Genomic DNA, 24841 nt, shown 5'->3' on the forward strand with positions numbered 1-24841 from the left:
GATTTCTCCAGAGTCTGATTCACAGTTGGTCTCAATTGATTCTCAGATCTCTGTTTATGACTTCAGGCAAAATTCTGAATTTAAGATCTGTCTCCCTTTGACTTCAACGAGTGAGCTTGAATGAAGTTAGCCGCACCACAGGATGCTGAATTGAAATGACAGGAAATGGAATTTACTCAATCGCATTTGCAGACCTGGAATCTCATACCTGTATCCGTCGATGAAGCTTGCGTTAATGTAGTCGGACCCCTCCACGCCTCTGATTGGCTGCAGACACACACGGCTGGACTCGAAGGGCATGATGTTGACCAGTCGGTTCTTGAATTTGTTGCACGGCAGACTAGCGCTGATGAATCTAGAGGTGTGTGCTTTAGAGTTGGCCAGCTTCTGCGGTGAGAAAAGACACAGAACACATTCATATTGTTCTGAAACACTGAAACAGAATCATACTGTACATACAACACACTACTTTCTTCTGAAACAGAATCATACACACTACTAATCAAAGGTTGAAAAAAGAAAAAAGGATGCATTAAATTGGACAAAATATGTGTTATACAGAAATATTCTTCTCTTTATCAAAATAATGACAGTTTCCACAAAAATATGAAGCAGCACAACTGTTTTCAACACTGATAATGATATTGAGCAGCAAATCAGCAAGTTATAATGATTTCTGAAGATCATGTGACACTGAAGATGAGAGTAATGATGCTAAAATACAGCTGCGCATCACAGGAATTAATTACATCCTAAAACATATTCAAATAGCAATAGCAATAAATTGCAATAATATTACAGAATGTAAACATTTTTGAGCAAATAAATGCAGCCTTAGTGAGCAGAAAAAGCTTCTTTTAAAAACATGAAAAATCAATAAAAACTATTGATGAAACGACATTTTAGCCTTTCAGACGTTAGCATTCTGTCAGTTTCTTTTTCTTTGTGTAAATTTTGAATAAATATTCCATAAAATGTTTCTTTTAAATATATCATCTTATTTGGCATCATTAAACCGTATAATAATCCATTCAGCACTGGTCATGCTCTGAGTTCAAAGGTCAAGCTCAAGTTCAGTATTCATGGCATAATGTCGATTTCCACACTGAATCTAGTCAACATTTGACATCTTTCTTTGGGGGAGAATGAGGTGTTTTGACTGGCTTTGTTCTAAACCTTCAAATGATACATGCTCTTTGAATCTCAGCATGCCAGCAAGATGCATCATGGGAAAACAGCCCATTAAAATCATTCATGTTGTGCAGGGAAACTCAAACATGTTTCTACACAGCTCTGACTGCACTGGCCCTTCAGAATCACACCATTCTTATCCGCTGGTCAAACAACATGTAATCATTAAAACCTGATTACTCTGAGCCTCATCGTCCGGGCTGTGGAGCGTCTCTGAGGACGGCTGCTGTATGTTAAAGGAGTGTTTTCAGGCATGAAGCAGCTATAACTCTCACCTCAGTCACAGATTAGGCCTGTCAGCTTCAACTTTCTGTTTGAGCTGTTCAAATGTGCACTTTTGCTTTGGTAAAACTTTAGCTTGCATGTCTCTTCTCTTTCTACAGCAGTTTTTTTTTTATTTTTGTTGTAGTGTAGCATTACTGAACATGAAATAACCTTTTAATAAGCTTAACCATTACTTGTTCTTGATTCCCAATCAGTGTTATTTAGTCTTACCTATTTACTATTATATTGTGTATTCATATTTGAATGATTTTATGTTAACACTTTACAATAATGTTTAATTTGTTTACATTATTTAACTATATTATAAAACAATTAGAGTACTTGCATAGCATTCATTAATCTTAGTTAATGTTAAGTTTCACATTTACTTATACACTATTAAAATGTTAACCTTAGCCAACAGCTAGTTAGGATATTTTTAACTTAATTTGTTCTTTCAAATGAGACCTGATTTTAAGAGTAACCTTTTATTTTTTACATTTTCAGGTTTCATTTTAGTAATTCTGTTATTCATTCAATTTTAATAATAAATTTAATAATCAACATTATTAAGTTTACTTCACTTATATTTCATTATCAATAAGCAATGTTGATTCTTATACCTGGTAATTTAAATGCTTGAGCTTAAACCTATTTCAGTCATAATAATAAACATTTATAAAGCACTTATAATTTAGTTTGTTATCATCCAATATTTCTATTTCGGTTTATTCCAGCTGTATTCCTAGATTACCATCTTTTGCATGTTAATCAGATGTTTTAACAAGCAACAAGGCATAGCTTTGTCCTTTGGTTCCATAGAGCTGTGCACTAAACATCAGACATATTCTGATCGGATGTGATTTTGTGCCTTCATGCTGTGTTTTGCCTTCAGTGAGACGAGAAAACTGTAACCCTGTTGTGTCGTGGCAGGTTAGGATGCCGTCTGTGTGTGTTTTCTGACCTTAAACTCCAGTTCCATGGCGGTGACGGTGTCTCCGGGTGACGCCTGTGTGAGTTTCTGGATGTGTGTGTACAGGCTCCGCGCTGGGACCTCTGTGTTTCCGCAGGTGGCAGCCTCCAGCAGGGCCTCGTGGATGAAGATATACTGATCTTCTGTCTGCACCATGTAGTTCCTCTGAGCACGCATGCAGGTCACATGACCGTAGATATCCACCGACTTCTCATGCTTCATCCGCTCCAGCATGGCCTCTGTCACGATAAAACAGCCCGTCCGACCCACTCCAGCGCTGCAATGGGAAACACAGAGGTAGAGTGAACTCACAGACACATGTGCATGCTAACAGATACGTGAGCGGAGATCATGCTCCACCTGCAGTGCACCACCATGGGTCCGGCGTCAGGTGGGTTGCAGGCCTTGACCCTGCGTAGAAAGGCTAAGATTGGTGTGGGGTATTCGGGAACGCCGTGATCCGGCCAGGCCATGAACTGGAACTGCCGAACTTCCCGTTTCTCACTTGACCCATTCTGTTTCAAGACATTTAAAGAGATACAGTCAAAACGAAATATATTCAGACACATTATATAACTATAGTTCAGAAAATGGTAATAAAATATGTCAAGAGGTAAACTGTGTGAGAACAAATTCATCCTGATAATGTCAGATAACTTTGATAGAAAGGTATATAATACATTTTACAATCTTCCAAAATGTATTCAGTTGTTAAATTTATTTATACCATTAGATAACGCCAATTTAGGTCAACCAGTTATCAAGCAATGCTTAATTCTGTTCAGTCTGTGGTCATAAAAGTTTTCATTAGCAAAACATGGTCAGTTCCAAGTGTCTGAACAATTTCCTCAAATTTGTAGCAATTTTACTTGTAGGCCACTGTATGAATAATTTTTTTTTGGGTATAATATGTCAGAGTTCACTTTATTTTGCTATCCTGACTTACATTCATGAACTATAGTATCCTCCACCCACTAGTGAAAAAGATAAAAAATGTAACTGGTGTCTGAATAATTTTTGGTTTGACTGTACAGTATGTGATGGAAAAATGATTTGTCTTGTTAAGACAATATCAAATAATATATTTATAATAATTCTAATTATTATTTATAATACATATTAAAATTAATTACATATATAGATTTATACTATTAATCTCCCTCCACAATTTAACCACAAACTAAACTGCAAAAAATAAATAAATAAATAAATAAATAAATAAATAAATAAATAAAATCAGAAATCATTAAGTTTGTAACATCACAACTATGGGCTTGTTAACTTACAACCATTTACAAATTTGCATCTATCTATAAATTGTAAAATATAATAAGTTAAATATAAATGTACAGTCATTATTTAATATACTATAAAAGCCTATATAATTGTTTTAATTATTATTATTATTTAATGTTGCTAGTATCCTAGCAGACTACAGGATACAACTGGCAGAATTGTCTTTTACTGTTAATTAATGAGGTTGTTTTTGAGGATTTTTTTCCATCTTGATTATTCAGATCTGCTGTAAAACATCTCAACATCACAGAAAGATATTTTCAGCATTAATGAGCAGAAGCTTTAGTCATTTGTGTGAATGCAGCATATCTGACGGTTAAAAAAATGAAAAATGTGTCAGACATAAATCAAAAGGAACATCTAAAACTTTTTGTGTATACGTTTTTCATTACATTATAATTTTCAACAGAATACAACTTAAATCAAATAATTTCTGACTGCTGGTACAATCAAAAACAAAAGAAAAACAAAAGAAATGAGAGTTATATCATCTATAAAGCGCCACACACAGACCTTATAGAGAGCGAAGGTCCTGACGCTGTAGGTGGCTAACTCCACTGTATCCAGCATCGACACTTGAATCATGCCGTATGTCTCTGTTCCACGACTCGGCCAGTACTGATCACACTTCACCTGCAATCACAGACACACACAAACATCACACATCAGGGGCCATAAGAGCACAGGAGACCACTGAAGCTGAAGCAGATGGGGGCATCACGCACCACAGACCGGCCAGAACTGTGGATCAACCTCTGGCTCTGAAAACACACACACACACACACACACACACACACACAGGTCTGGGGTTGAGATGCATGAGCGTGACCCATCTGGGCTTCCGTAAACACTGCTGTCCTTCCTCAACAAAGAACAGGTACAATCTGTGCACTTATTTAAGCTAATTAATAAATATGGCTGATTAGCCCAATTCCCAGATTTTTTTGCATCTTTAAAGTTTTTTTCATTTTCCCAATTGAGGATGTTCCAGATGTCCGGTTCATCAAACCTTTCATTTGAATTAAAGAAGTTGAATGATTATCATCCTGTTTCTTCTTATGTTGCACAATATATTTGTGAAAACAGAGCACAGCAACTGTGTATTACAGTGTGCTTGTCTACAGTTTATTAAAACATTTTAATGACTTTAATAAGCACATATTATAGAATTAAATTTGCAGAAAAATAAATAAATACACACATAAATCAGTAAAATTACATTTGTGTAGTACTGATCTACAATATTGGCCACCATATCAAAAAAGCATGATAAATATTATTATAATTTTTGGTAACGCTTCCATTTGTTTATATTAGTTAACATATATTTTTTTAAATACTTCTAAAGCATTTATTAATCTCAGATAATGTTGATTTGCCAATATATTATCAAAAAGTTGTATCTATTAATGCTATTTAATGGACTTGAGCTAAAATGGACTATAAAATGGAAAATGTATCCATATGCACTTTATCTCATCAATTGATATTATACAGAAAATAATATAATTGTGACTCGTGAGGTACATAACTCCACTAGAAAGCTTGCGTTCATGTATATTGAGCTTGACCATGTGGAGGAAAAAAGAATGACCATCTGGTCACACGGCAGGTGAGGGAACATGTGACTCCTCCCTCTCTCACACATGCACACACATCACTTCCTGTTCAACAGTCCTGTGAGGACACTTATGCTCACTTCCTGTCCTATGTTATTCACAGGCAAGGCACGTGTTTGCATGTGTTCCCGAGGCTTTTGGGATATTATCTGACATCCTAGAAATTCAAAAATGAAATCTGTTTGGGGCAGGAACCAGACAACACGAGATGAGGAGTGAAATCTCACCCTGCTCTTCTCCTCCAGTCTGGTCATCATGATGATAGTGCTGGTCCTCTGCTCCCACACCATCCTCCAGAAGTCACTGAACGTCTCGGGCAGAGGACCCTGAGTGGCGATGTAGGCGTTCTGCTTGCGGTAGCCGTCAATGTAGTTTCCATTGATGTAGTCACTCCCTGGTACACCTACGATTCAGCAGTGCATTTTATATATATATATATATATATATATATATATATATATATATATATATATATATATTTTATTAACCGGTCCCACTTTATATTAGGTGGCCTTAACTACTATGTACTTACATAAAAAAATAAGTACAATGTACTTATTGTGTTCATATTGTATTGTAAAACACTTTTGCTGCTATTGAGGTGGGATAGGGGTAAGGTTAGGGAGAGGGTTGGAGGTATGGGTAAGTTTAAGGGTGGGTTAAGGTGTAAAGTATGGGTCAACAGTGTAATTATAAATGTAATTACATAAATTAAATACAGATGTAATTACATGTCGTATTTTTTTAAATATAAGTACAATGTAAAAACATGTCTGTACACAATAACTACATTGTACTAAATTATTAATTAAAATGTAAGTACATAGTAGTTAAGGCCACTTAATATAAAGTGGGTCCTATTAACCTATATTCCTATGCATTGCAATCCTTTCATTTTTTATATTTGGCATGTTTGTGTGCTGCTGTGCATCCCTGTGTTTAATAAGCAGCGTGTACGCTCTTTAAATAACAAAGAAAAAACATTGACTTTAGACCAGGTTTGAGTTGGTCTATGGCGCAGTCTATTTTCAGCTCCTTAAAATAGCAATGAGCCAAAATAGCAATGCACCTGAACACACCTCTTTTTTAGACCAGCACGCCCATGGGTGCACAAATGGGTGCAAATACATTTGCAAATTAAACAACGTGGCCCTGGACGGGAAAATACAAACTGTGCCAGACTGAAACTAGCAGACACACTTACGCTGCTCATTGCGTCGCATTGCGCCGGGTGTATGATGATGCCCTCTGACCTCAAACTGGTATAAATATGTGTGTTTTTGGGCTCACCATCAATGGGGGTCAGCACGACTCTGGAGTGATCGTAAGCGATGACGTTTGCATAGCGGTTCTTGGGCTTGTTGACCTCCAGGTTGGAGTTTTCCCAGGTGAACTGCTGGCCGGGGTCAACAGACTACAAAACACAAAGACAAAACATGAGCAAGTTTGTTAGAAAGCTTGACCATCAAAGGAAGAAAATAGACACATTTAACCTTTGAAATGATCCAGTTCGAATACTAAACTTCACATGAGAAGGAGAAAAAGTTAATCATTCTTTCACATCATTTGAATCCTCTGCAGACTGTTTTCCAGCAGGTTTCCTCAATACTCCCTCATCTGTCATTATCTTTCCATTATTAAGTCCTGCCTGCAATCTTACGCTGTTGAGCCAAACCACCACACGTCTACTCATGAAAACCTATTTTACCGTAATGTGATTTAGTGAAACAGGATATTCAATAAGAAAGAAAGAAAGAGGTAAACAGTATAATTTAAAGAGGGAACTGACTGGAAGCTCATATGACAGGTGTCTAGAGAAAACAGTTTTTTTTAAATAAGAGCGTTTGGTGACATCCGCTAAAAACTAAAGTCATTCAGAGGTGGAGCAAGTTTCATTTCAGTTTGATGAAAGTTTACATGGAATACTGTGCACCAATGAATCATTCATAGTAAGATGAGTCTGGCACAGCAGGAACTGATGCTGCAAAATCTAGCAGACGCACCACACAGTGAATCTCTACCATGACCTGTCCACGATCACGCCCGGCGCTTTAGAGATCTGCCTAATCCAGAGATAACGGGTCAGAGGGTGAGGTTCAGACGTCTCCCTGCATCACATTACTGCAGCTCGGAGACGCGAGCAATTATAATAAACTAAACATATCAACTATATGAAACATAATACCATTCAAAAGTTTGGGGTCAGTTAAGATATTTTAGGGTCAATATAAATCTTATGCTTGCCAAGGTTGCACTTATTTGACCAAAAATACAGTAAAAGCAGTAATATTGTGAAATATTATTACATTTTAAAAGACCTGTTTAGTGTGTGAATATATGTTACATTTATTTCTTTGATGCAAAGCTGAATTTCCAGCACTATTACTCCAGTCTTTCAGAAATAATTCTAATAAGCTGATTTACTGCTCAAGAAACATTTCTGTTTATAAGCAATGTTGAAAACTACCGCATATTTTTATGCATTTTCTGCAAAGATTAAAGAAACAGCATTGATTTGGAACGGACATCTCATCTTTTTATAACATTATAGATGTATCCTTATATCCTTGCTGAATAAAACTATAAATTTCTTTAAAAAAAATGTTTATAAACCCAATCTTTTGAATGTGAGATGAGAATCCTCTTAAAAGATGGTGGATGGTGACATGCACAGTTCATTCTAAGGGCAATGTGACATTCCTCTAGATGAATATAGAATAAAGAGCAACCAAAGGCTGAACTTCTGTCTACTAACAGATGGATTGTGATAGTCATTGTGTAATAATCATTAATCACTATACATCTGCCATATTTCTAATGATTGTTTGTCAGCTTAATCTGTCTCACAGCACAGATTGTGTGCATTTGTTTGTGTTTATGTATGATTATGTGTTTGTCATGAGAAATGTATTGATCTCTGGCAAAGGCTGCGTCAGTGCATTTAAAATAAACACACACAAGCCTTAATTGCTTTTGTGTGTTTCGTATCTTAACATTGCGTGCTAACCTGGCACAGTAATATTCACAACAATGAATCTGGGAATCTGGAGGCCAAAACGCAACACAATAACAGCTAATCAAGACTTTGTGATGAGTTTTGTCAGTTTGTTCGCACTTTAGATGAAACACAACTTCTATCTTGGACTTGCATGACACTTCTCCAGATGGAACTGATGCATTTTTCATATTATATTAATGTTTCTCTGCATCCACCATCGGTTCTTTCTCATCCATATGTGATAGTTAATATACATGAGGAGCGCTACTTCAGACCAATGGGTTTGTGGTGTGAATATAACATAACTCTGACCTACAGTATGTCAAGTCCCCTGAGCAATGAAACAGCAACATCTGAGCAATAAAAGATTCATCTGAATAGCACATTATAGTGTCTCTCTGTCACATTATATAGTGAAATCTTCTCTCTCGTCTCTGTCTACTGTATGGGTGGCTATTCTTGCCTTATTCAGTGGTCTCTTGTTTCTTCCCTGTTAAAAACATCACAGATTTTAATGCATGTGTATGTATGATCTGAGGATGTGTTGTCCTCGTCTGCTGTTAGCTCTGTCCTGATCTGTGGTTGCTCTCCATTATTAAAGAAGGATTTACTTTTTAAAAATGTCTCTAGAGGTGAAATACATTCACAAAGTTAATATTAATGTACCAACAAGCTTCGATGAGCTCGACTGAAGGTCTTTTAATGTTTTTGAAAGAAGTCTCTTCTGTCCATCTAAGCTGCATTTATTTTATTAAAAGTACAGTGAAAACAATAATATTGGGAAATCACTATTATATATATATATATATATATATATATATATATATATATATATATATATATATACTTTTGAATTGTAGTGTATATTAAATAAAATGCATGCTGTACTCAGGAGGACATTCCCACAGATGACAGGCTCACACTGATCTATCGCTATCTTATTATTTACCTACAGATATATTACTTTCTCTCCATCTTTGTACACAGTTCCCTCCCAATAAGCCTGTCTTTATCTGTTTATCCTGTTAGCTTCTTTTGTATTGCTGTTTAATGTGAGCCATTTGCCGTTTGATTAGATCACCGTTGCTCCGACAGTATTTGATGTCTTTATTTTTGTCTTGATTGTTTAAGCACTCAGAAGAGCTGCTCAATGTACAATAACAACTCAAGCAGGCAGCACAGTCCCGCCCCTTCCCCAAACACACACACACACACACACACACACACACACTGCAGGATTAGCTGTCTAATATAGCAGGTGACTCTCACACTCATTACACCCCTAATAGAGTTGTTTCCCAGCTTTAATTTCAAGCTCTGGTGATCTGGGTTCTGCCTGAGTTGCTGATGTGACCGTGTGTGTGTGTGTGTGTGTGTGTGTGTACAGGCTTATATACCCTGGTGGGGACTTAAACCTGAAAACACACAGACTCATGGGGACTCGTGTCACAGTGGGAACCTAAATTGCGTTGTGTGTGTGTCTGTGGAATATCTGTAAATCCATGTGTAACTTGTAGTATTATGAAGATGCACAAGTTCTTAGTGTCATTGCAGCACATTTGAGAAATGCAGAGCACTACTTGCTGAACATTAGGTGTTGAAGAGTTCACATTCATACAGTCTTTCTGAGATTGTACGGCGAACACATTTAGCTGTTTGTCTGTGATGGAGTAGTCACAGCATCAGACAGTCGGCCACAGGCCATCGGCTGACTTTCTGAACAATTCTGCACACAAAAATGTCAACCTCTGGCTCAAAATGAGCTCTTCCTTTATGTTTGGCTGGCTTTATGAAACTTCTCGCAGTAGTTGTGGTTCATCAATCTAACAAAGGTCATATTTTAAAGCAATAATGCTTCTGACAAATGACTAATCACTGGATTTTTCAGTTAACTGCCAGTTTCTCCAGTGTTTCAGAGATCAAGTTGGTCTATTATTGTGGTTACCTTTGTGTATGAAATGTGTTATATAGATAAACTTGCCTTGCCTAAATGAATGTGCTTCCCCAGAACTGTATTTTGGAGCTCTATTTATAACTGATCTGCTTTAAATGTTCAGCCATAATAAATCCACTGTCTCCTTCACTCTAATCTTCAGTGTCCTGTTCTACAATGTACATGTTCCACACATGCAGATGTAGGTCAGAACAAGCGCAATTGTTTTCCAGCTGCAGATGTTATCCATAATGGATGTGTTTTCCCCTCATTGTCCAGATTTATCTAACTTGCAGACATTTTATGTACATTTCTGATGTCTGAAGGACGTCAAGCAATTATCCCTCTGTGGCTTTAACAGAAGGTATTTCTCCTCAATTCTCCTCAAGGTTGTTAAGACGGACAATCTTGACATGACTAGGGAAGAGTTACCTCATATTCCTGTGAGAAGCGTAGGCCGTCGTTGGCTTTCAGCCGCTCGATGTGGTCAGCCAAAGCACTGACAGAAACTGGAGGGTGTTCGCGCATTCCTGTAGGGAGAAAGAGAGGATGAACCGATAGCAGAGATTTCTATTGGCCTGTTTGGTTTTGTTTGGCTGAACTGAGGAACATACTTTGGTTCACACAGTTTTTAGGCATTTGGAAGATGGGCACACATGATAACAACCCAAAGCATGTGAGAAATAGAAGGCGAAGGAGAAAGCACTAAGCTTTTAACACCATGCTATGTGCTAAGACTAGCAGCAGTGATATAAGCAGTGAACGGGCATGAAATATGAACCGCTTCTGGGTCAATAGCAAGGTGGCGTGAGCTGTCCTGTACAATCAAAATGGCATGTAAATGACACCAGCATATTACACAGAAGGACTACAACCTGAGCACACATTAAAAAACACAGATTGTTTTCCCTCCCATCGCACATCTGCTCAACTGAGGTGTTTGAGACGGACAGCCTGTGGAAAGGATGTGAGAGATGGTGAAGCTTTAACTCAGATCAGCCAACGTGGTTTAGGGGGCGTGGTTTTGGTCTTGATGGACAGGGAGGAGGAGCATAGAGATGAAGGTAGTGAAAGTTCACACAGGAACGCAAGAGAGAAACTAACTTGAAGTGCTGGGGCAGCTGAAGGCACTGGATCCTGCAGAGAGAAGATGAGGAGGGACTGTGATATATGTCACTTACAGAAGAGAGAGAAAGAGGAAAAGAGACAGAGTATGTGCAGAAAGAGCAAAAGAAACAGCCATGAGGAGCAGAAGACAACATGAAAACGCTTTCCCTACATATTTAACTTATTTAACATGAAATATTTCTGAGTGAAACAAAATATTCAGAGCAAATACAAGGTTCTGTCATGGAACTCAAGATGGCACATTCAACTCAATCTGATATAATCAAATGATTGGTTTCTTTCACATTCAAATACTCGGCTGGTGCTTGCTGTAGCAGTTGCGGTGTGCTTTAAAATCCTCCACCTTCTCCAGCTCCACCTGTGTAGATCTGCACCAGGTAATTTGTCATATATTATATATAGGGATTATTTTATATGTGTTTTATGTGCAGCAACAGTATTTCTTACATGCTCACAGCGGCATGTCTGTGGATGTATTGGCAGTAGCAAGTTTTAGTTGCACTTGCTATGTATAACATTTAATGCATAATATGTTCAGAGTTATTTATTAATTAAATACACAACAGTTCAAAAAGAGTTTATATATACTGTATATATATATATATATATATATATATATATATATATATATATATATATATGGCGCAGTGGATAAGACACGTGCCTTTGGTGTGAGAGACCTGGGTTTGAATCCAAGCTAAATGTAAATATATTTTTTGAAATATACTTGTTTGAAAGAAATTAATGACCTAGGCTGCATTTATTTGAACAAAAGTTCAGTAAAACAGTAATATTGCTAAATATTTTTACAATTCCAAATAAATGTTTTGAAAAGGTTTCAAAATGTACTTTGTTCCTGTGATGAAACCTGAATTTTCAGCATCATTAATCCAGTCTTCAGTGTCACATGATCCTTCAGAAATCATTATAATACACTGATTTGCTACTTTATTTTCAGGATTCTTTAATAAATGGAAAGTTTGAAAGAACAGCATTTATTAGAACCAAATCTTGTAACATTATAAATACCTTTACTGTCACTTTTACCTATCCTAAACTCTTGAACTGTAGTGTAAATAAGGTCATTTTCTACATCAGCCTCCCAAAGAATGAATCGAAGCACTGCAATCTTACAACTGAAAGGCACTTTGTCTTCCTTTAGTTCACATTAAAGCTCTCGGTTCAGAAATCAAGAACTGGCTTTCAGCATGTCAAAACACAACAGGATGTTAAAATCGCACCTTGTGTATCAAATATTCACTGTTATGACATGGACCAAAGTATCAACGAGGCGCTCTAATATACACTGAACAAAATTATAAATGCAACACTTGTTTTTGCCCCATATTTCATGAGCTGAACTCAAAGATCTAAGACCTTTTCTATTTAAACAAAAGGCCTATTTCTCTCAAATATTGTTTTACAAATCTGTCTAAATCTGTGTTGTCAAGCAATTCTCCTTTGCCGAGATAATCCATCCACCTCTCAGGTGTGGCATATCAAGATGCTGATTAGACAGCATGATTATTGCACAGGTGTGCCTAAGGCTGGCCACAATAAAAGGCCACTCTAAAATCTGCAGTTTTATCACACAGCACAAAGCCACGGATGTCGCTAGTTTTGATAGTGTGTTTTTCTCCACATGTGCTCCCTGACCTAGTTTCTCCCTTGTTTTGATTGATCAGTTGATTCAGGTGTGTCTCGTTTAATTATTTTAATATTTATAGCATGGTCGGCACCATGTTTTCTTGTCAAGTCTTCAATGTTACGTGTGTTTCTGCTTGCCCTGTTTGGATTATTAAAGACTGTTCTACTGGAATCCTCCCTCGCCTCCGAGTTTCTCGCTCTGCACGGTAGGCACTGTGACATAAACACAGTGCCTAAAACGTCAAACATTTATCTAAAATACAAACAGCCTTTATCTGTGAGGCAAGGCATTTTTACATTTTCAGTGTCCTGAAGCTTTTCGAAACACAAGTTCTGAAGTAAACAAAATAACATGGTAGTATGGTTCTTCATTTGATGTTTCAAAAGCATGGATAACCAATTCCCATGGCAGGGAAGTTGACATGAATATTTCTCCCAGTTTCGCCATGAGAAAGATTGCGCTTGCACTTGCAGCCCAACAATCTGACATAAGAACATGAGTCACTTTGCAACTGAAGCAAAAGCAGATTCTTATTGAAGTCAGCAAAATGTCTGAGCATTCAGAAATTTCCCCTGAGAGAGAGAGAGATAGAAAGAGAGAAAAATAGAAAGAGACAGAGGGAGAAGTGCAAAATATGGATTGAAAGGAGCGAGAAAGAGAAGGATTTTCTCCAGTGAATCATCCTGTTTAATTCTATCCATCATGTTCAAAGCACAGTCTAAATCAAATGAAGCAATAGGGTGTGATGCTGCTATGTGTGTGTGTGTGGTTTGAGATTAGCTGGCAGGTTCTGCTCCTCAGTGTGTCCTTCACCTGACAGTGCGGCTCTGTGAATAATGTTTTGTCTTCACACTGAAGCTCCAGCTGAACCTGACGTCCATAAATCCAGTGAACAGTTCTGTCTCTCTTTCTGAGGTCTACATCCAAACAACCCCAAACTGATTTGTTTTCTAAAGAAACTCTGTTGCAAAACCTAGTGAGCATTTTAAGGTATCAAAGAAGCACCGTTACAAAAGTTGTGCAGTATCATGACTCTTCAGACCTCGTTCTGAGGCAGTATCGCATGCATCCTTCAAGGATCCCAGAATACATATTCAGAGATGATGCAAAGGTGAAATGAAATACCTGTGATAGTCCAGTCAGTATAGAAATGTATGAATAAAATAGTTCAATACCCAATCTTTGTTGGTGCTGTCCTTATGCATAATGGAGTACGTTAGAAACTAGGCTATGAACCTTGTATACCATCCAGTGTTTTACTATTTACTACTATTTTACTACCATTAAGACACTAGTTTAATCAGATTTTTATTTTATTTTATTATTATTGTTTTTTTATTTTTGATAAAGTTTTAGTTAATTTGTTGTTTTTGAACAGTGAGATTAAAAAAATAAATAAATGTTGATATTTAAAAAAACTGAATGTAAATGTAATAACTATTTTCTATATAAATATAAAATATATTTTAAAATGTTATTTATTGCTTTGATCAAAGCTACATTTCTAATATTATGATTTCTTGTTCAAGAAACTTTTTTTATTCAGTTGAGTATATTTTTTCACGATTCTTTGCTAAACAGAAAGATCTAAAAGATCAGCATTTATGTGAAATAAAAAGCTTGGTAACACTTTAGAATAGTTTCCAATTCTCACTAATAACCAGTTGCTTATTAGCATGTCTTATTAACATATTGGCTGTTTATTAGTGCTTAAAATCTATGTATAATGAATGACATCCATTATCCTACCAAAACTCCCTAAAACTTAACAACTACCTTATAAACTATTAATAAGCAGAAAGTTAGGTGTTAATTGAGGCAAATTTTACTGTTAAAATTAAATGATTTCAGCTGAAATGACCTGTGTTGTTCTCTTTTTGTATTGGCCCATTTTACCTGAATGTTGTGCCGTAGCTCAAGAAGGTAACTGCTGATACTCTAACTCTCATAATTTGAAAACAGTTATACTTTTTGATATTTAAAAAATATATAAATATTTAAGAGACCCAGGGTAATTCATAAAAATATCATTAGATCTCATGCATAGCTTATTTGATGGTATTATAAGTCATTTACCAAACCGTGGACCATTTTAGCTGACCTCACCCTATGTAATTTTTATTAGCTATTGTTAGTTAAATCATTTTTGGTAACACTTTAGTACAGGGCCCAATTCACACTAATAACTAGTTGCTTATTAGCATGTCTATTAACATATTAGCTGTTTATTAGTGCTTATAAAGTACATATAACGCATGACATCCTTAATCCTACCCAATACCCTAAACTTAACAACTACCTTATAAACTATTAATAAGCAGCAAATAAGGAGTTAATAGAAGCAAAAGTCATAGTTAATGGTTAGTTAATAGTGAGAATTGGACCCTAAAATAAAGTTTTTAAAAGTTTTTATTTTTAATACAGATAATTTTATTTGTATTTTGATTTAGTTATTTTAGTCCATAAAGTGATAAAGGTTGCGTTGGTAACCACCTAAAATAAAAGGTTTATTTATTCATTTATGAATTTCAGTTAAAGTTTATTTTATTTTGTATGGTTTTAGTTTAAGTTAACTATAATACCTGTGTATTAGCCATATTTAGAAACAGGCCACTCTTATTCATCATGGATTTCTATTCCACCCGTATTATTAGTACAATATACTGGTTGCTGTATATGATAAGGTACAAAGCTCATTTTAATATGGCTAATATATAGTTATAAACTATAAAATATGCAGCCACCAATTTGCCATTCTGTAATACTAGAAACACTGACACTTTTTTTTAATATTGAATTTTATGTGAGCTGCTCAAGTTTTCAAGGATGGCCCTTCATTGGCCACTGTGTGTGTTATAAATGTGATGAGCTGTTTGTACAGTAACTCATTACTTTGGTGAAAAAACAATAGAAGTCCATGAAAAATGTCCATCATGATGTTATACCTTGTGTTTGATAGTTGAGCCTCCTCATTTCCACGGGGTCAGAGGAATGGGCCAGTAAGTGATCTTTAACTCCAGCTGAGTGCTCATCTTTAGCCGAGGGTGAGGAGCGCTTCCTGTGCAGACAGGAAATGACATCAAACATGAGAATACAAGTGTAAGGTATTTTTGTAACAGGTTACAATAAGGTTAATTTGGTTAAACATTAGAATTAGTTAACATGAACTGATGTTCCAAAGCATTTATTAATCCTAGTTACTTTCAATATTCACTAATACTCTATTAAATGTAATAGTTGTACCTGTTAATATTATTTAATGGACCTGAGCTAACGTGAACAAAGAATAATTGCATTTTATTAACCAACTCTAACAAATGCTCATTGTTAGTTAATGTAATGCATTAACTGATGTTAACTAATAGGACTTTACAGTGAAGTGTTACTGATATTTCCCGTGTGTTAGAAAGTGTTGGAGAGCAGCAGCACTAATCTGAGCTCAATTAAACTCTTCAATTGCCTCTCATTAAACACCAAGCACAAACAAGCGTTTGTTATCGGATCAAAGAGAGCCGCTCGATACCCACCTCTCCTGTTTGCTGCATCCCACAGAAAGAGACGGAGAAGCACAGGAGAGAAAAGAGAAAATGTCACAGGAAGAAAACTGCACAGACTCTGTGTGTAGGGCGAATTTGTCAGCAATGTGAAAATGCCATTGCTACTAATGAGCTCCGATTCGAGCTGACATTTGCAAAATGAGTTTTCTTTTCACTCAATAGACATCTAACTTGAACTCTAGGCATTTGATTCTCCTGCACTCTTCAATAAGGCCGAATGGATTTGGTCATAATTGAGAAGAGGGGCACATTTTATCTGAGACTTGGACGTAATTTGGGGAGGTCACATTTTTGGTACAGTAGGTGTGTTATGAAATATAATTTCTGCAGTCTAGTTCAGAAATATATTACCATTATTTGATCATTAAAGTTCTGTGAAAGTGTTCAGGAAAAAAAGAAAGTTCTAAGAAAAAAGAAACTGTTAAATTGCTGACCGTCATAGTGAAATAAGATTTCTTGACTTTTTGATTTTCTGCTCTAACACTGAGTCAGCGATGTCTCTGAGAGAAAATGGCTACTTATATCTGACATGAGAAAATGCAGTAAACTCTAGGTTGCTATGAACAGTGAAAACGAAAATATGGTCACTTAAGCAGAATGCAATACATGCAATCTCAGTGCTGGATCAATGATGGTAAAGTAATAGCACCTCTTGAAGAGCAGGATGGTGATGACGATGATGATGATGAGGACGACGGCCAGCACTGGTCCCATCACCCACAGCATCTCTGGGTCCTCAACGTGACGGGACATCCCGCTGTGGAGCTTCACCATCATGGGATCAGAGTAAGGGCTCACCGTGAACATCTTATGAAAAAGAAAGGAAGAGAGGATGGAGAAAGGACAATTACTCAAAAGATCAAAAGAAATTCATACATATTCTTTATTATGACCACTTTGCACATTTCAACATTAAAGTTATCAAAACTATGACATAATACAAATAGATGGGAAGTATGCAGTAATAAAATACATTAAATCAGGGATTCAGACTTTTTTTTTGCCAGTCAAATCCCTTTTATCTCAAATATTTGTTTTTATTTGAATATTTCAATAATTTCAAATCACATTTCATGTTCTCTTGGTTAATGGTCACATGACATGCAAATAAATCGAATATTTATAGGTTTTCATAAACTCACGTATCCCAGTTTGGGAAACTCTGTGAATGAAATCCCTCTTAAATTTGGGTTCTTTCAAACTCTTTGTAATTTTATTTTATTTTTATTTTTATTTTTTATAAACCTTTGACCTGAAATATTTATTTGTAATTTAATTTAAAACATTTTTCACCTTTTTGTACGTTTACTAGTGTATTTAAGCAAATATTTACTCTTTTCTTTTTAAAATGTATTAAAATAGCTCACAACACATGTATACTGTAGAAATCCATACATATGGACAAATTTATATAATTTACATGTTTATATAATTATATTTATGCCACTATTTAATAACACTAACCATTATTGTAATGCATCATACAGGCTTTAAAGGATGTGACAGAGATCAAGCAAACATTTTGTTTCCTATGCTGTCTATAAAAATGCTAAAGGTTGAATTTTGTAGGTGTTTTTCATGAGACCGCCAATAAGCGTGTCACTGTTACTGTCAGCCTCAATGTGATGTTTAATGACATTCAGTGATCACATGCAAAATTAAATCTTCGTATTTGTGTTTGAGCAGAGCATGAGGAAATACTTCACATCTTCAAAGTAGCACAGAAGTCAAACGCTGGCAACTAATCGTCTTAGTAACACCTTTTAGACAGCACAGCGGGGCGCAGGAGAAAGAGGGATGGAAACAGGAAGATAGAGGGAGAGTGAGAGCGAGAGAAAGGGCCGAGGGAGGGGTAACCTCTTCCATCCCGCTGAGAAGCAGAGGATACGCATCATCAACCAAATCCCATCAGTGCTACACCTTCTGCATTCCCTCCGGAAGCGACACCAGGAACCACAGAAAGCATCGCTGCCCAGAACTCATTTACAGCAGCGCAGCACAGACACAGAGTCTCAGAGGAGTCTCAGCGCTTAAACCCACAGCTCATCCAAAAATGAACACAGTCTCATCCTTTATATATAGACATTTCACAAAATACCTTCTTCCATGTCTACAGAGGAAAGAAAGCCTTAAAGGTTTGGTAAAACACACTTTGCTATCATTTTCCAGTATAAATATCAAAACTTTTTCTAATCAAGATCAATTTACTTGAGACAGAAAATTATTTAAAATATTAAGTCTTGTTTAAAAAGAAAGAAATAAGTACAAAAATGAAGTGATTTTATCCTTGGGTTAAAAAATAGTCAACTTTATGAAAAAAGTTTTACTCGTTTTAAGCATTAACACTTAATTTGGACTTTTTTTCTCCAGAAAAAATATTAAAAAAGGTAAATGTAAATTATTGATAATGATGCATAAGGGTGAGTAAACGAATTCGCTTTAAAATTCAATCTTAGATAAGTTTTATCTCAAAATAAACACAGATTAGAAAACACATGCAATATCTAATTTGACACATCTGTGAGGAAAAACCAAAGGGAATTTTTTATTTCTCAGTAGCTGCTCTTGCATCGCTTAGGAGACTTTTTAAATACATAAAATCAGATGCAGATGAGTCTATAGTTGACACAGTATGAATCTAGAGATAAAAAAATATATGTGGAGCAGCTAAGACCATTTATTGATTAAGTTTATACAGAGATCTATATTTCTAAGCTACAGACAAATTTGAGCATTGAGAAATTGTTGAGATATCTTCTGAAACTCCCAGATACATGTGTGAGATTCTCCATTCATCCATTCCTTAGTGAGCTTTTGTGTGCATCCTGATTGGCTGCTTTCCATTAATTCCCTAGCATTTATCCAAAGTAAAAAAAAAACACTTTTCACAAAGCCAATGACTCCAAGTTCATCTTTCATGCAATTCTGTAAGAAATGAAAAGGCTGTGACTGGATGAGCACTCATTGTGCTGTAATCTTGATGAAGTTGTTTGCTCAGTGGGACGGGTGAGTGTGCTAATGTGCACGAAACATTATAAAACCAAACTGATCAACTTTCAGGCTATAAATCATCTTAAAATCATCTTAAATGCATGTCCACCAACTCAGACTGATTTTTTTTTAGCCTTGATACAGTACTAAACCTCCTGGAAACACTTTTGCTTCTTGCTGTAAATTTTGGACTGCACAGTCACATGGCTCTAGATCTGTCAGGTTATTATGATCAACACCTCTGTCTCTCTCTTCAACAGGATTGAGAGTGAAACTGTGAGTGGAGAGAGAGAGAGAGAGCGTCTAAAAGCACTGTGGGAAACGTTCAGAGTGATCAGTTTAATCGGCACTACCTCAGACGGAAGCACATCCCACAGCGGGAGTAATGCATCTCTGACTGACTCCAGCCACTGTTTACTGATGCATATTCATGTGTGTTTTGATTCCTCCTTCACATCTTCTCCATCTCTTCGTCTCTCCAGCCGTCACACTCTCTGCTGATCTGCCGCAGTTCATCATGTGTAGTCTCTTTCTCCTTCTTTCTTTCATCTCCTCCTCCTCTAATCTGTTTTTCTTTAAGTGCTGCGGTAGTTTTGCATTTGACCTCTTTCATCCAATTTCACACTCGCTAGTCTGTTTACTAGCCCACTGCAGACTGTCCTTTCACAAGAACCTCTCATCTTCTCTTATTCTTTCTTCTCTGATTTCTTTTTTCATTCTTTCTAGGTTTATATATCAAGTTATATTTATATTTATACATATGTAGTCTCATATGTCATGTGTGTACCTGTTATTACCTACTTTATGGGGACCAAAAGTATAGTAATACCAGTAAATTTTGTACATGTGGGGTCATTTCTTTAGGTCCTCATAAGGAAACCAGCATATAAATCATGCAGAAATAACTTCTGTGTGTCTAAAGTCTAAAATGTATAAAGTTTTGGTTTTGTGAGTGGTTGATTTAGCAGTAGAGTTAGGTAAGTGGACAGAAAATACAGTTAGTACAGTATAAAAACCATTTTGTCTATGGAATGCACCCATAAACTCAGAAACCTGTGTGTGTGTGTGTGTGTGTGTGTGACTGACCGAGTCCCGGTCCTTCAGTGCCGCCAGTATAAACGTGCGATACTGCTGCTGTCCAGGTAGAGGTTTGTTATAGAAACCGCTGTAGGTTTTCTCGTCTCCTAACACAAAGGTTTCTGGAAGATTCTCCAGCTTGGCAGCGATGTAAGGCCGCAGGAAGTCCTGAGTTTGTCTCCTCCTCCTCTTCCTCACACCTGAGTCTCCATTACTCCCCAATAGCTGATAAATCACAGAGAACACATCACATGAAGAATAACCAGTAACATGACAGACAGTGATATACTTGGAAAAAAAGCATCCTTCATGCATAAAGCCACTGACGTGAATGTCTTATAAAAGTTTTATATGTTGCTAAATGATGTCAAATTTTCGGGCAAATTGGATTAATCAAGAGATGTTTATCAAACCATTTTTGACTAAATGAACAGAAGAAAGATTGATACTAAAACAAATACTAACTTATTTATCTAGATTAAATTAAATGCATATTAAAAAGTAAAATGTTCATTTTAAATACTTCAAAATTATTGCACTTATATAAATATACGTAAATGGTTTCATTTGATCAAACACGACAGTAAAGGCATTTAAATTGTTTCTATTGAGATTTCTAATAAAAAATGCTGTTCTTTGGACCTTTTTACTCAGAAAAGAATCCTGAAAAAATGTATCAGTTTCTGTAAAATTATGAAGCAGCACAGTGGTTTTTAACATTATATAAATGATCAGAAATGTTTCGGAAACACTTTAGAATAAGGTTCCATTAGTTAATGTTAGTTAATGTATTAATTAACATGAACAAACAATGAATAATACATTTATTACTGTATTTATTCATCTTCGTTAATGTTAGTTAATGAAAATACAGTTATTCATTGTTAGTTCATGGTAATTCACAGTGCATTAACTAATGTTAACAAGCACAACTTTTGATTTAAATAATGCATTAGTAAATGTTGAAATTATCACAAACTGAGACTTATAAATGCTGTAGAAGGATTGTTCTTGCTTAGTTCATGTTAACGAAAGTAATTAACTAACATTAACTAATGGAACCTTATTCTAAAGTGTTACCAATGTTTCTTGATCAGCAACTTAGAATAGCATATTAGATGATTTCTGAAGGATCATGTGACACTGTAGACACTGAACGATGCTGAAGATTCAGCTTTGATAGAAAACGGTTGTTTTTAAGTGTAATAATATTACACAATTTTGCAGTTTTAACTGTATTTTTGATCAAACAAGTGCATCTTGGGTGAGCAGAAGAAACCTCTTTCAAAAACATTAAACAATGCCACCCACCCTCAAACTTTTGTACAATCTATATACCGGCCAGCAGTCCTCTAGGTCTGTGCTGATTGGCACTTTCAGTCCATGAAACAGCTGGACTGTGACCCAGAGGTCAGAGGTCAGATATCAGCCTCAGGTGCTTCAGTCACAAGCATCATTAATTCAAAATCACACACACACACACACACTCTTCCTCTGTCTCTTTATAGACCACTTCCCCTGTTTCTCCATCCCTCACTCTTTCTCTCTTTTTCTTTCTCCCCACTACCATAATAACCAACAGAGCGCTGCCTCTTTAGCTTTAGTAAAGTACATTTGCTGGAGACTGAATCTAATCCAAGGGCACAGGATTGCAGTTGAACAAATGGGGTCTAGCGGCAGAGAGAACGAGGACTGCAGCGAGTATAATATCAGCGCTGTGATAAACACCAGTTCAACACACAATCCAATAATACACCTGTCATTTGACTCGGCAACGCTCATAAATAAGGGGCAACTCGGGGGAGAACGGCTGCGTTAAAGTGTGCCGTTTCAAAGCGCTGGTGACACCATTGTGCACTGCGTTTTGATATTCAGTAGGCAGCACCTGAAAAGTTTCCCCTATTTTGCAGACGATAGTTTATTGAGAGCGAGCAAACTCATGAGAAAGCAGAATTGTGCTGGAGCCCGAAAGCTCAGTAGTAATAACAAAAATGCAAAAATGCCAAGAGAAGCAAAGTGCTTGTGTGTCTCAACAGCTGATGCACAGATGCAGAAGAACTGAGAGACCCGAAAAATAACAAGTGGAACAACAAAATACTGCGATGTATGTTCGTAACATAAATAAGAGAACATCTGTTATTTTTATATGATCATCACACACTCACCTCATCCAGATCCATATCCTCTGGGTTTTCCCACCGGCGTAGAGTGGATGTAGTTACTGGCACCACCACTATATAAAACCACCTAAGAGGAAAACAAAGAAACAAGTCTTTAACAATATGACACATTTTTCCTTACCATACATACATAGTTTGGAGTCAAGCAGAATAAAGCTGCATTTATTTGATCGAAATTTCAGTAAAATTAGTAATATTGTGAAATATTATTACAATTAAAAAACTGTTTTCTATGTGAATATATATTTAAAATGTAATTTCTGTGATCAAAGCTGTATTTTCAGCATCATTCCTCCAGTCTTCAGTGTCACATGACCTTCAGAAATCATTCTTCTATACTGATTTCTACTGATCTATAATGCATTCTTGCTAAATAAATAAATACAAATCTTACTGACCCCAAACTTTTAAATGATTGTGTTTATTCCCTATTTATTCAGTACTGTCACACTCAGGTCATCACTACATGACTCAAGACACAAAATCATCTTTCTAGCTGCACGTTATCACAGGGTCAGCGTGTTAATTTTTTTTGATGAAACACTCTGGTTGGACATTAAACCACTGATTGCATTTTTAAATGAATCGGTGTCAGCAATGCAGCCTGTGGCTCATTCAATGACTGAAACAAACACTTGAAACCCAATTATCAGCTGAGTAATTCCCACACTCTCATGTCAGGTCCGAGCAAGAGCATTGTTTGATATGTGTGATGTCTATAACGTCTGATGTAACTGGCGCTAACAATCTCGCTTGGGCTTTGATGAGGAAATACGTCTGGTAGTTTCTAATTAAAGCTTTTCTGTGCTGTCTTTGGTCAGAACCGATCCTGCAGGCAGCGATCAGCTGGCTCAGACTGCACCGCATTACACCAAATCCAGCTTGCTGCAGTTACCTAAAGACATGTGAGATGCTCCTGTGAGCTGTGATGGGGAAGCGTTGGAGAATTAACCTTCAGCCTCTGTCTTGCTAAAAAACAATGGTCCAATATTTGTCTAAAGAAGAACAGGATTCTTGTCTACATGCACTGGCTGAACTCTGAGACTCCTGCAAACATTGCATGAGAGCCAACACAGTTCATCTCTGAGCTGTTTTAAGATAGACAGTGAGGAATAAGTGCTAACACTGCTGCATTAGATGAACAGTAAATGATTATGGTTCCTTTTCATTTGACAACACATGTCACTAAATGCAAAAGAAAACATTACATTTGTGGGGTTTTTTCTCTGCTTAATGTCAAAGCGTATCTCTGTTATTGTTGATCTTGTGTTTTTTGAAGTCACATTAAACAAACAACTCAGCGACAAGATGAAATAGAAACCTGGGAAACCAAGTTACAAGTTACACCTTCGTTTGGAAAGGTTTCCTTCCAGGTAAACAACATCTCTATGGAGTAGGATTTGCCATAAAGAATACCATTCTACCAAGTCTGGCAGAAACAGCTGTTAGCATTAGTGAAACGCTAATGACCCTCTATATCCCCCAGGCAAAAAAGCGTTATGCCACCCTTCTCAGTGCCAATGAACCGACTTGGGGATTTCAATGCTAGGGTCGGAGAGAACAGAAGAATATGGAGTGGAGTACTAGGCAGACATGGCATTGGTAGGGTGAAAGCAAATGGCATTACACTACTGACTCTTTGCTCTGAGAAAGACATTACTATAACCAATAACATCTTCCAGCAGAAGGCAAAGTATAAGACCCCATGGATACACCCTCTGATGCTGCTGACTGTAGAGATTGGGTTTGTACGCTGGAGATGGAGAGGACAACCAGAAGAAAGCAGAAGCGAGCCTGGAAATATAAAGCCATGGCTGCCACCACTGCCATAACTACTACCATTACATACATGAGTATGTACAATGCATTAATGTTGTCATCAGATTTTAATGGACAACCAAAGAGCGAGATAGAGAGGGAGAGACGGAGAATTTATAAATAAAACATTTGGGAAGATGGCTGGTGTTTTTAAGCAGAACTCATTGC

General features: G+C 36.5%; 1 protein-coding gene across 17 annotated transcripts in view; it reads right to left on the reverse strand.

Annotated features, from left to right (window-relative positions):
• LOC113091140 (receptor-type tyrosine-protein phosphatase F-like) overlaps positions 1–24841 on the reverse strand; it is a 204520-nt gene that overhangs the window by 7412 nt on the left and 172267 nt on the right. For 8 of the 17 annotated variants that reach the window (XM_026256599.1, XM_026256612.1, XM_026256605.1 and 5 more), the window contains 13 exons: positions 22841–22922; positions 20685–20900; positions 17257–17414; positions 16578–16589; positions 15996–16108; positions 11379–11411; positions 10707–10804; positions 6634–6757; positions 5571–5746; positions 4238–4357; positions 2789–2943; positions 2420–2705; positions 209–387 (listed from right to left, as the gene is read on the reverse strand). In XM_026256599.1, coding sequence (XP_026112384.1) covers positions 209–387; positions 2420–2705; positions 2789–2943; positions 4238–4357; positions 5571–5746; positions 6634–6757; positions 10707–10804; positions 11379–11411; positions 15996–16108; positions 16578–16589; positions 17257–17414; positions 20685–20900; positions 22841–22922 — 1752 coding nt within the window. The remainder of the gene's footprint in view (positions 1–208; positions 388–2419; positions 2706–2788; positions 2944–4237; positions 4358–5570; positions 5747–6633; positions 6758–10706; positions 10805–11378; positions 11412–15995; positions 16109–16577; positions 16590–17256; positions 17415–20684; positions 20901–22840; positions 22923–24841) is intronic. The other 9 variants (XM_026256607.1, XM_026256646.1, XM_026256652.1 and 6 more) reach the window with 3 other exon arrangements.

This window comes from Carassius auratus, chromosome 6, assembly GCF_003368295.1.
Source record: "Carassius auratus strain Wakin chromosome 6, ASM336829v1, whole genome shotgun sequence".
Taxonomy (NCBI): Eukaryota; Metazoa; Chordata; class Actinopteri; order Cypriniformes; family Cyprinidae; genus Carassius; species Carassius auratus.